At 44.9% G+C, this 13,035-nt stretch overlaps 1 protein-coding gene across 1 annotated transcript in view; it reads left to right on the forward strand.

The window, feature by feature from the left end:
• Positions 1-13,035, forward strand: part of LOC127572471 (nipped-B-like protein) — a 469,472-nt gene that overhangs the window by 369,191 nt on the left and 87,246 nt on the right. Inside the window, exons 27-29 of the mRNA XM_052019793.1 lie at positions 966-1,019; positions 7,882-7,990; positions 10,907-11,043. Of these exons, the coding sequence (XP_051875753.1) occupies positions 966-1,019; positions 7,882-7,990; positions 10,907-11,043 (300 nt within the window). The remainder of the gene's footprint in view (positions 1-965; positions 1,020-7,881; positions 7,991-10,906; positions 11,044-13,035) is intronic.

Raw genomic sequence — 13,035 nt, forward strand, 5'->3', positions numbered from 1 at the left:
ACATGTACTGAGATGAAAAGCTCTTGTTTGCATGCCATCCAGACAGATCATTCCATACATAAGTACATCAAGATAGTAAAAAGGAAAATGATGCAGAATATTGTGTTACAGTTACAAAGAAACTGTAGTGCAGGTAAGATAAGATATCTTTATTAGTTACATGTACATCGAAACACAGTGAAATGCATCTTTTGCATAGAGTGTTCTGGGTCAGCCCGCGAGTGTCGCCAACATAGGATGCCCACAACTTCCTAACCCGTATGTCTTTGGAACGTGGGAGGAAACCAGAGCACCTGGAGGAAACCCATGCAGACACAGGGAGAACGTACAGACTCCTGACAGACAGTGGCTGGAATTGAATTCGGGTCACTGGCACTGTAATACACTACCGTGCCTGCACAAATAAAATGCAAAGGCCACAATGAGGAAAATTGGGAGGTCAAAATTTCATCTTAGCGTATAAGAGGTCCACTTAAGAGTCTGATTACTGCAGGATAGAAGCTGCCCTTGAACCTGGTGGTACGCACTCTCAAGCTTTTGTAGCTTCTGCCCAATGGGAGAGGGGAGAAGAAAGAAAGACCGGGGTGAGAGGGGTCCTCAATTACGTTGACTGGTTTCCTGAGGCAGTGAGAAGCGGAAATGTAGTCAAAGGAGAGGAGGTTTGCAATGAGATGATTTTTTTAAATTGATAATCAGGAATGTAGGTTAAATAAACCTCGGATGAGAATATGAAATTGTATAGTGCACCAGGGAAAGAACAATGTAATGAATCTCATTGGATAGCTCTGTCAAGAGGCAGTACAGGCAGCATGGACCAAATGGCCTCTTATATACCTGGATGGATTGATTTCTGCCTAAAATGCCAAAAGCTGGGGCTAAAAGTTTTATGCAGTTGCTGATGGCTGTAAATTAGCTGCCTTCCTTTCAGTGCACCTGTTCATGCCTGTCTTTCACCTACTTTGCAGGTTGCTGCATGCAGGGATACTGGGTACGATTGGTTTGAGCAACTTCTTCAGAACGTAAGTACAATGCAGTTACAAATTACCATTACCTGAGAGTGTAATTTTACCTCCTGAAGCGGTGGGTTAAATGGATAGTTAAGCAGTTCATTGTCATTTTGCTAGGCCTGAGCAGAGAATTGACGAGGAGAATCTAAATGGAGGAGTGGGCTAGAGCTTTCTAATGTGGTGGAATAAAACTCACTAAATCAGGTGGGCTGGATGAAAATTGGAGGCTGAGTCAAGGGTTTACTAACTATAATTAATATTTATCTTGATAAAGCCATTTATAATTTTGAAAATATATTAATTCCTGTAACTATTCTTTGCTCCAGTGAAAATTCATCTTTTCTTTTTCTGCTTTAAGCCCACATACCAGGTATCAACAACAACTTCTAATTATCTCTCTCTTAGGCAATCCCTTGGGTTTGAGGATGACTTGCTTCCCCTCCTGTTCTTTGGGTTTTGAGGTGGCTGATGAGGCCAATGTGGGATCCACAAACTTCCACAGGTGAAGCAGGAGATGCTTGAAGGGGTGGGTGGTTGGGTTGGGAGGTGGTGCACTCCTCCTGTTTACGCTGGGCTTGTGTGTGCTCCCAAAGCAGTGATTTGCAATTCTCAGTGCCATTCCAAGTGCTGCTCCTCCATTTTGAGCAGTCACGAACCAGGGATTCCCATAAATTGGTGGGGATGTTATACTTTTTGAAGGAGTACTTGAGAACATTCTTGATTTTTTTCCCTGTCCATCTACTGATATCTTGGTAAGAGGTCACCAGGTGGACATGCAAAAATAGCTTGGAATAGAGTGTCTGTTTCAGGGGTGTGATGTTATGCTTGCAATAAATGTGGCCTGCCTAATGTAATTGCCAAAATATAATTAGGGCCTCAAAGCAAGGATGCTAAGAACATAAGAAAACAGCAGCAGGATTAGGCCACTTGTCTCCCCAATCTTGCCCCACAATTCAGTATGACCATGGCTGACATGCCTCAGGCCTCATCTCCTGTATCAGTTCCCAATAGCCCTTAATTCCCTGATCTTCCAAATATTGATCTTCAAGTACCAACAATGATCCAGTCTCCTCAACTTTCTGGGGTAGAGAATTCTGGAGATATACTGCCCTCTGCAAGAAAAAGTTCCTGAACGCCTGTTTTAAATGAATACCCTCCTTGTAACTATGTCTCTTCATTCAAAATTCTCCCATTTATAGAAGCATTTTGACATCTACCCATCATGGAGTCATGGTCAGTATAGACATGGTGGCCCAAGGGGCCTGATCTTGTGCTGCCCTGTTGTATGTTCTATGTATCCTGTCATTGGTAAATTAAAATTGTAAATTAGTTTATTATTGTTGCATATACTGAGGTACAGTGAGAAACTTGTCTTGCATACCGTTCATACAGATCAATTCATTACACAGTGCATTGAGGAAGTACAAGGTAAAACACTAAGAGTGCAGAATAAAGTCTTAAAGTTACAGAGAAAGTGCAGTGCAAGTAGACAACAAGGTGCAAGATCATAATGAGGTAGATTGTGAGGTCAAGAGTCCAACTGTTCAATCGTCTTATAACAGCAGTATAGAAGCTGTCCTTGAGCCTGGTGGTATGTGCTTTCAGGGTTTTTGTATCTTCTGCCCGATGGGAGGGGGGGAGAAGAGAGAATGTCTGGGATGGGTGGGGTGTTTGATTATGCTTTACTGAGGCAGCAAGAAGTGTAGACTGAGTCCATGGAGGGTGGCTGGTTGCTGAGCTGTGTCCACAACTCTCTGCAGCTTCTTGCAGTCATGGGCAGAGCAGTTGCCATACCACCTTAGGATCTTGTATGTTTCAATAAGGCCATCCCTCATCTGAGAATCTCCAAAACACTACCCCACTTAGCCTTGAATATATGAAATAACTAAGCATCCACAACTCTCATGGTAAAAGAATTACAAAGCCTGTTACTCTCAGAATGGAGGAAATTTCCCTTGTCCGGTATATTTTTATCTGAGACCTAATCCAGAAACAAGGTTCCTAGTGCTAATCTCTCCAGCCTCTCAGCATCCATGCTCTCAGTCCTAAAAAAAACTTGTATGTTTCAATGAGGTCACTTCTCGTTCTTCTAAGTGCCAAAAAAAGATCAGTTAGTCTCTCTTCATAAGATAGCCTCATTCTAGTAATCAATGAAACTGGACTTTACTGCTTACAAGGCAGTACCTCCTCTGTATATGGAGTCCAGAACTGTACAACGTACTCCACTTTAAATCTCTTAACCCTTACCCTAAATCTCTGTCATCTAATTTTATCTAACTCTGATATGGTTTACCCTATCTATACCCCTCTTAATTTTATAGACTTCAGTTGTGTCCCCCCTTAACTCCTCCACTCTAGGGAAAACAGATATAGCCTCTGCAGTCTCTGTGAACAATTTGGCTGAGTAGACCACATGGCATATTTCTAAGAGCAGAAAACAAACTGCCAGAGGAACTCAGTAGGTCAAGCAGCAGCTGTGGACACAAAGGGATAGTTGATGTTTCGGGTCATGACCCTATATCAGGATTGAGAGTGTAAATGTAACAGCCAGGATAAAGAGGTGAGAGGAAGGGGTGAGACAGAGGCTGGTAGGTGACAGGTGGGACCAGGTGAGGTGAGGTTGATGGGCAGGTGGAGCCAGGTGAAGGAGGGGGAGTGGGGAATTTAGAGACTGAGGCAGCTGGTTGATAGGTAGAGACAGATAAGGGAAAAAAAATGGCAGATGGAGCCAAGTGGGGGGAGGGGGGAGGTAGAGACAGAGGCTGGAAGGTGATAAGTGGAAACAGATAAGGGAGGGACGATAGGCAGATGGAGGAAGGGATAGGTAGGATAGGCCATGGAAGAAGAAAGCCAGCTGGAGAGGTGTGTGGGTGATGGGCAGGTGGAAATAGGAAAGCTGAACAAAGTGAGAGGGATCCATGGGAGTGGGAAAGGAACATGGGGAGTGGGTTACCCGAAACTGGAAAATTCAATATTCATACCATTGGGTTTTTGACTACCCAGGCGAAATATGAGGTGCTGTTTTATTCTTCACTGTGGCAGTGGAGATGGCCGAGGACAGACAGTGGGAAGAGGGGTTGAAATGACTTTCAAACAGGTGCTCATGATGGCCGTTGTGGATAGAGTACAGCTAGTCTGTAAAATGATCACCAAGTCTACACTTGGTCTCAGCCATATAGAGGAGACCTCATTGAGAGCAACAGGCATGTTGGAGGAGGTCCATGTGAGTCTGTGCCTCACCTGGAAGGGCTGTTTAGGTCCATGATGGTGGTGAGAAAGGAGGAGGTGCAGGGACACCTTGTACCTTTGCAGAGAAGTGTCAGGGAATGGGGAGGGATAAGTGGACAAGGGAGTCATGGAGAGAGTGGTCCTTATGGAAAGCAGAAAGGTGAGGAGAGGGGGAAAAAGTGACTGGTAGTGGGATCCTGTTGCAGCTGACTGAAATGATGAAAGATCATTGGTACTGGTTTATTATTGTCACTTGTACTGAGGTACAGTGAAAAACTTGTCTTGCATACTGATTGTACAGATCAATTCATTGCACAGTGCAGTTACGTTGGGTTAGTACAGAGTGCATTGAGGTAGTACAGGTAAAAACAATAACAGTACAGAGCAAAGTGTCACAGCTACAGAGAAAGTGCAGTGCAATAAGGTGCAAGGTCACAACAAGGTAGATCGTGAGGTCAGAGTCCATCTTATCGTATAAGGGAACCGTTCAATAGTCTTATCACAGTGGGGTAGAAGCTGTCCTTAAGTCTGGAGGTACGTGCCTTCAGGCTCCTGTATCTTCTACCTGATGGAAGAGGAGAGAAGAGAAAATGACCCGGGGGGGTGGGGTCTTTCATTATGTTGGCTGCTTCACCAAGACAGCGAGAGGTAAAGACAGAGTCCAAGGAGAGGAGGCTGGTGTCTGTGATGCACTGGGCTGTGTCCACAACTCTCTGCAGCTTTTTGCGGTCCTGGGCAGAGCAGTTGCCGTACCAAGCCGTGATGCATCCAGATAGGATGCTTTCTATCATGCATTGGTAAAAGTTGGTGAGAGTCAAAGGGGACAAACTGAATTTCTTTAGCCTCCTGAGGAAGTAGATGTGCTGGCGAGCTTTCTTGGCCGTGGCATCTACGTGATTTGACCGTTCACTCCTAGGAACTTGAAGCTCTCAACCCTCTCGACTTCGGCACCGTTGATGTAGACAGGTGCATGTACACTGCCCCCTTTCCTGAAGTTAATGACCAGCTCTTTCATTTTGTTGTCATGACACCATTCCACTAAGCTTTCTATCTCCTTCCTGTACTCTGACTCATCGCCGTTTGAGATACGGCCTACCACGGTGGTATCATCTGCAAACTTAGGTGGTGAGGGGGGGGGGGATGTGAGACCAGACGTCCAGGAAATGCGAGTGAGGGCTGCGATCAATTATGATAGTGGAGAAGGACTGAAAAAGGATGGCATTTGAGGTCCTGGTACAGAAAGCCTCATCTTGCGAACAGATGTGGTGACGGAGAAACTGAGAGAAAGATGGCATCCTTGGCCTTCACAGCTGCCAGGATGAGGCCAAATGAAAACTAGAAGAGTAGCACATAATCTACTTTGGGTAGCCTACAAGGATAGCCTATGAACATTGAATTTTCCAATTTCAGATAACCTGCACCTCCTGTGTTCCTTTCTCATTGCTACTGGTCCACCTAGGTTCTTAGTCCCCTTGTTCACCTTTCCCATTTCCATCTGCCCATTACCCACATAACTATCCACCTGTGTTTCTTCTCCCCTGTCCTGCCCTTCCTATCCCCTCCCCCATTTGGTTCCATCTGTCCAAATCCCCCCTTATCTGGTTCCACATCACCACCCATCCTTTGCCTCTACCCTCCATCTCCCCTCCCCCCCACCTGGATCCATCTGCCCTTTTTTCTCCTTCTCTGTTTCCACCTATCTCCTAACAGCCTCTCTATTAGCTCTCCCCCTCAACATTCAGTCCTGATGCAGAGTCACAACCTGAAACATTGATCATCCCTCTGCTTCCACAGATGTTGCTCAACCTACTGAATTCATCCAGCAGTTTGTTTTCGACTCCAGATTTCCAGCATCTGCAATCTCTTGTCTATCTGTCACATTTCCAAGTTTGCTGGAAGTGACTGGGTGCGATTCTGAGTACAGAGAAAAAGTTAGTCTTAAAGAAGATGTTATCAGCTAAGTGAGTGGGCAAAGATATGGCAGATGGAATATTAGGTGAAAAAGGAACATGACTTATTTTGGTGCACAATGCAGAAACTTTCTTAAATGGTGAGAGTGGGTAGAGTTGATGTTCAAAAGAATCTGGGTGTGCTTGTACACGAGTCACTAAAGGCCAACACGCAGGTACAGCAAGCAATTTGGAGGTCAAATGGTATATTAGCCTTTATTGCAAGGGGTTTCAATGCAGGAATAAGGGGAATATTATAACTGGTTAGGACCTTGGTAAGACTGCAATATTGTGCATTTGGTTCCCTTACCGAAGAAAGGATATACTTGCCAAAGATGGAGTGCAGCATAGGTTTACTAAACCTCTAGGGATGGTGGGTTTGACATACACTGAGAGTCTGGGTAGACTGGAAATGCATTCTCCAAATGGTTACCTAAAGGTAGATGAGGGTAGGGCAGTGGATGTTGTCTGTTTGGACTTTAGCAAGGCCTTCGACAAAGTCCCGCATGGTAGGTTGGTCTGGAAGGTCAGGTCCCATGGAATCCAGGGAGAGCTAGTTGGGTGGATTCAAAATTGGCTCAGAGGTAGGAAGCAGAGGGTGGTGGTTGAAGGTTGTTTCTTGGAATGGAGGCCGGTGACTAGTGGTGTGCCACAGGGATCGGTGTTGGGACTCTATGGGATTCTTTTTATTCATTATATAGAAGTGGGCCAAGGACTGGCAAATGGATTTCAATACAGATCTGTGTGATGCATTTTGGAAAGTCAAACCAGCATAGGAGTTATACTATGAATAGCAGGGTACTAGGGAGTGTAATGGAACAGAGGGAGCTAGGACTATAAGTGCATTGTTCGTTGAAAGCAGTGTCACAGGTAGACAGGATGGTGAAAAAGACGTTTAGCACGCTGGCCTTCATCAGTCAGGGCATCGAGTTGGGAAATTATGTTGCAGTTGTATAAGTCATTGGTGAGGCCACACTTGGAGCACTGTGTACAGTTTTGGTCACCCTATTATAGGAAAGAGTGCAAAAAAGATTTACAAGGATGTTGCCAGGAATAGAGGGTCTGAGTTATAGGGAGAAGTTAGCCAGGCTAAATCTTTATTCCTTGGAGCATAGGAGAATGAGGAGTGATCTTATGCAACTTTATAAAATCATGACAGGCATAGACAAGGCTGATGGTAGCAGTCTTTTGTCCAGGATGGGGGGGGGAGTCCAAAACTAGGGGTCATAGACTTGGGGTGAGAGAGGAAAGGTTTCAAAAGGACTTGAGGGGCAACTTTTTCATGCAGAGGGTGGTGAGTATATGGAATGAGCTGCCAGAGGAAGTGCTTGAGGCAGGTACAATAGTATAATTTAAGAAGCACTTGGATAGGTACATGGAGGGGTGGGGCTCAGAGGGATATGGGCTGAATGCCGGAAATTGAAACCAGATGGATGGGCACCATGGTCAGCATGGACTCACTGGGCCTGTATCTGTACTGTCATTGCTCTATGACTCTAAATGCACTGGAGACAAATTGGCATAAACAATGATATATGAAAGGGAAAAGTAAGGTCATTGTATTTGTGTTCAGTAAGTTGAAGGCAACTAATGACCAATTGCACAGTATGCATTAGAAGATGTGTTTGTGTGCCTCGAGATGTGCATGAGCTCTGGATAGTAGAATACACTAACTGAATTGTGCTTTATGCTTTCAGCTGTTGAAGTCTGAGGAAGATGCCTCATACAAGCCTGTGAAGAAAGCCTGCATACAGATAGTGGATAATCTTGTAGAACACATTCTGAAGTACGAGGAGTCATTGGCAGGTAACTATTGTAAATGATGCAGGGCTTGTTCCTTTCAAACCTCATCTGTCTGTACTGACTACATTATGGCCATTTTCCTTGAATGCTGGCTTAATGATAGTTTGGTGCTAAAATCTTAATCTATAATCATCTATTTTAATGTTGGCAGTTATTTCACAATGAGTTACCAGAACCCTTTCCAACCATTTTCAGAACAATATCAGAGACCCATGGTTTTCACTGATTTACCAGAATATTTTCAGTCATCTCCAATACAAATCTCCTTTCATGTTTCAGAAGGTTCCAACCTTCTATGATAACCAAATTCACTTATTCTCGCTGTGCATCCACTCAACTGAAGTAATTGTACCTCTATTTATTTTCTCCCACAATATTGTGGCAAACTGCCTCTACAGTGCCCTTTGAATATTCCTCAGGGCAGACACAGCGCTGATTAGTATAAAACATCATCTCTACTACCTCAAAGCAGGGACTGCAACGAATAGATACCAAGTACATTTCTCAGCAAAAACTCCCTATATGCAAGTTAGAAAGAGTACATTGCCCTCATCAAGCCTTTCCCAGATTCCTGTTCCTACTCATTCATGACAAGGTTTAGCGGGATGTGGGCCAAACACAGGCAAGTGGGATTAGAAGATAGAACAGGAACAGGCCCTTCAGCCCACGATGTGCCGAACTAATTAAACGTAATTAAATGCCTAATTAATCTAATCTTTTCTGCCTACACAATGTCCATATCCCTCCATTCTCTGCACATTCATGTGCCTATCTAAGAGCCTTCTAATCGCCTCTGCTATCATATTTGTCTCTGCTATCACCCCTGGCAGTGCATTCCAGGCACCCACCACTCTGTGTTTAAAAAAAACTTGCCCTACACATCTCCTTTGAACCTGCCCCTTCACCTTAAATGCATGCCCTCTAGTATTAGACATTTTCAAACCTGGGATAATGATACCAGCTGTCTACTCTATGTACACCACTCATAATCTTACAAGGTTCTATCAGGTCTCCCCTCAGCCTCCACCCCAGAGAAGGCAACCCTAGTTTGTCCAATCTCTCCTTATAGCACATTCCCTCTAATCCAGGCAGTCTCCTGTGATACAGCCGTGATATTGTCCCTTATTAATAGTGCAACTCCTTCCCATGCCCTCTCCCCCCTCACTTTTACCTCCCTCTCTATCTTTTCTAAAACAGTGAAACCCTGGAACATTAACCATCCAGTCCTGTCCCTCTCTTAACCAAGTCTCTGTAATGGCCACAACATCCTAGTTCCACGCACTGATCCATGCTCTGTGTTCATCACCTGTAACCGTTATACTCCTAGAACTAAAATAAACACACTTTAGCCCGTTTGTCCATTGTGTCTATTACCTTGCTTCTGCCTGTCCTTCCTTACAGACTTACTGGTCATGACATCTACCTTCCTCTCAATCCCTCCACTTTCTGACCTGATGCTCTGGTCCCCATCCCCCTGATGAACTAGTTTAAATTCTCCCAAGTAGCACCAGCAAACCTCTCCACCAGGATATTGGTTTCCCTTAAGTTAAGGTGCACCCTGTCCCTCTTGTATAGGTCACCCCTGCCCCTACACCAGCTTCTCACACAAGATCACAAGACAAGGGAGCAGAAGTAGGCCATTTGGCCTATCGAGTCTGCTCCAAAGAAAAGGGAAAAAAGAAATGGGGGGTGGAAGTCTGCTCCCTGAGCAGAAAAGAAAAAAACTATTCTAACCCCAATTTCCGGCCTTATCCCCCTATCCCTTGACTAATTAGATATCTATCTATCTCCTCCTTAAACACCTTCATTGATCTGGCCTCCACTGCTGTACGTGGCAAGGAATTCCATAAATTCACTACCCTTTGGCTAAAGAAATTTCTCCTCATCTGTTTTAAACCTGTGCCCTCTAGTCCTGGACTCACCCACCAAGGGAAACAGCTTAACCACACATTCATCTGTTCTATCTTTCTATCACTGCCCTGACTAGCACATGGCACCGGGGTAATCCAGAGATTTTAGCCTCTTTCCTAACTCCCTGTACTCACTGCACAGGACTTCATTTCCCTTTCTACCAATGTCTAATATGCACCACAACCTCTGTCCGCTCATCCTCCCCCTTGAGAATGTTCTGCAGCCACTCCAAGACATCCTTGACCTTGGCATCCAGGAGGCAACACACCATCCTGGCGTCTCTTTTGTGGCCACAGAATCTTCTGACTAACCCCTAGTCATTGAGTCTCCTATCTACTCCTCTGCCTGACTTTACCCTTCCCCGCTGAGCCTCAGAGCCGGTCTGTGCCACCAACCTGGCTGCTGCTGCTGTGCCCTGATAGGTCATTCCCCCCCAGCAGTATCCAAAGGGGTATACGTTGGGGTATGCTGATCAAGGGGCATCCTGCACTGCCTGCCTACTCCCTCTACCTTTCCTGGTGTTCACCCAACTATCTGCTGCCTACACCTTAGGTGTGACTACCTCAATAACAAACCAAACTAAATTGTGACAATAATAAAACAATTTACCAATAAAACTCATCTATGATGCTCTCAGCATCCAGGATGGTCCTAAGTATGTCCAACTCCAGTTCCAGTTCCTTAATGTGGTCAGTAAGGAGCTGGAACTGGACACACTTCCCACAGGTGTAGTCCTCAGGGACACTGGAAGTCTCTCTGATCTCCCACATCCTGAAGGAGGAGCATACCACTGCCTTTAGTTCCAAACTCTCCAACTAGAATACACAACTTCCCGGCATCAAAACTGCTACTCCCTCTCAGAATCTTGAAATGATTAACTTGAGATCATTTTAATGTTTCTAAACTTCGTGGATAAAAACAGTGCTCCTCTGTCTCCTCAAAAGACAGCCTGGTTTTTCCAGATGCTGTGGCTATGACTGTTAACGCCATTTTGTTTTATTCCTACAGATTCAGATAGTAAGGGCATGAATACCAACTGTCTGGTGGCCTGCTTAATCACCTTGTACCTGTTCAGCAAAATCCAGCCTCATCTGATGGTGAAACATGCAATGACACTGCAGCCATATCTTACCACAAAGTGCAATGTAAGTATCTAACATCAGTGGTAAGGAAGTTATCCTAACATCAGTGAAAGGGGTGTTATTGGAAAAAAAAATACTGAGGAACCAGATCAATCTGCCCTTGGAACAATAGGGATTAATAGAAGACTGCAAGCATAGCTGTTTTAGGGGAAGATCCTGTCTGTCCAATTTGATTAAATGTTTTAAAGCAGTTTCAAAGTGTATTGATGAGAGCATTGTGATTGGTGTGGTCTACGTGGACTTCAGTAAGGCCTTGGACAAGCTCCACATGGGTCCAGCAGTTTAGAACTGTACGTGTCGGCAAATTTGATGCAAAATTCAATTGGTAATAGAAGGCAGAGGGTGGTATTGGAGAAAAAGAGCAGCAAGCTGGAAGAACTCAGTGGTTCAGGCAGCATCTGTGGAGGCAAAAGTGTAAGTCAATGTTTCGGGTCAAGGCGCTGCATTGGGACTCGGGCGTGGGGGGGGCCAGTATATAGCAGAACATGGGGTTTGGGACAGAGGCTGGTAGGTGATAGTGGAGCCAGATGGGCAGGAGACGATTGGCAGAAGGGGTGGGAGGGAATGGGAAAAGCAAATGCAGGTGAGGGAGGTAGGAGAACACGGGGTGGTGTGGATTACCTGAAATTGAACAGATCGATGTTCATACCATTGGTTTGTAAGCTATCCAAGTAGAATGTGAGATATTTTTCCAATTGCATTTGACCTCACCATAACAATGGAGAAGACTAAGAACAGAAAGGTCGATGTGGGAATGGTAAGAATGGTGACAAGCAACCAGATGCTCGAGATGACCATTGTGAACAGAGCACAGGTGCTCCACAAAACAATCTTGTAGTCTAAACTTGATTTCTGTGGTATTGGAGAGTTGTTTGGAGAACAAAGAATGGAGCACTTACTGTCATATACAGTCACATTTTGGATGTGAATAGAGCCATACTGCACAGAAACAGGCCCTTCGGCCCAACTGGTCCATGGTGACCAAGATGCCTATCCAAGCTAGTCCCATTTGCCAGCATTTGGCCCACAATCTTCTGAACCTTTCCCATCCATTTACCCATCCAATTGTCTTTTGTAATCACCATTACCAACTGTATCAACTTCTCATCAAGATCTGGATAAATGAAGACGTACCAGCAGACTTTAGAGACTCAGCGGTCATTACCATCTACAAAAGGAAAGGTGATCGATCCAAATGCGGAAAATATCGTGGAATTTCCCTGTTAGCAACAGCAGGAAAGATCCTCACCTGCACCGTGAACAACCGGCTCAAGCATTTAGCCAAGAAGATCCTTCTGGAGACACAAGCCAGTTTTAGACCATCACGTGGAGCAATCGACATGATCTTCACAATGCGACAACTGCAAGAAAAATGTCGTGAACAACTTCAACCTTTGTACCTGGCATTCATCGACCTCACCAAAGCCTTTGACTCGGTATCAAGGGAACTCCTATGGGATGTCCTATCCACCTGTGGATGCCCTGAAAAGTACATTCGAATCCTGAGACTCCTCCACGATGGCATGCTTGCCACAGTCATGGTCAGCAACAGTAACTGTGAGCCTTTTCAAGTCAAATCAGGAGTAAAACAGGGATGCGTGAATGCCCCAACTTTGTTCACCATCTTCATTGCGACAAGCATCCACATCATCAAGGACGATCTACCCCCAGGAATCGAAATTGTCTATAGAACAGATGGCAGACTTTTCAATCTTGCCCGTCTCAAGTACAAAAACAAGACATCCATGCGTTCCCTCATCGAGTTCCAATACACAGATGACAACTGTGTTGCAGCTCTCTCAGAAAACCACCTACAACAGATTCTGACTGCCTTCAACCATGCATACACGAAACTTGGACTTAGCATCAATTCCAAGACGACTCAGATCATCTACCAACCATCATCAACTGAGACAAATCGGATAGAACCATCAATTCAACTTGGCGAAACAACCCTGGAAAATGTGGACCACTTTCCATATCTTGGAAGTCACC

The sequence above is a fragment of the Pristis pectinata genome, chromosome 7 (assembly GCF_009764475.1).
Source record: "Pristis pectinata isolate sPriPec2 chromosome 7, sPriPec2.1.pri, whole genome shotgun sequence".
Classification (NCBI taxonomy): Eukaryota; Metazoa; Chordata; class Chondrichthyes; order Rhinopristiformes; family Pristidae; genus Pristis; species Pristis pectinata.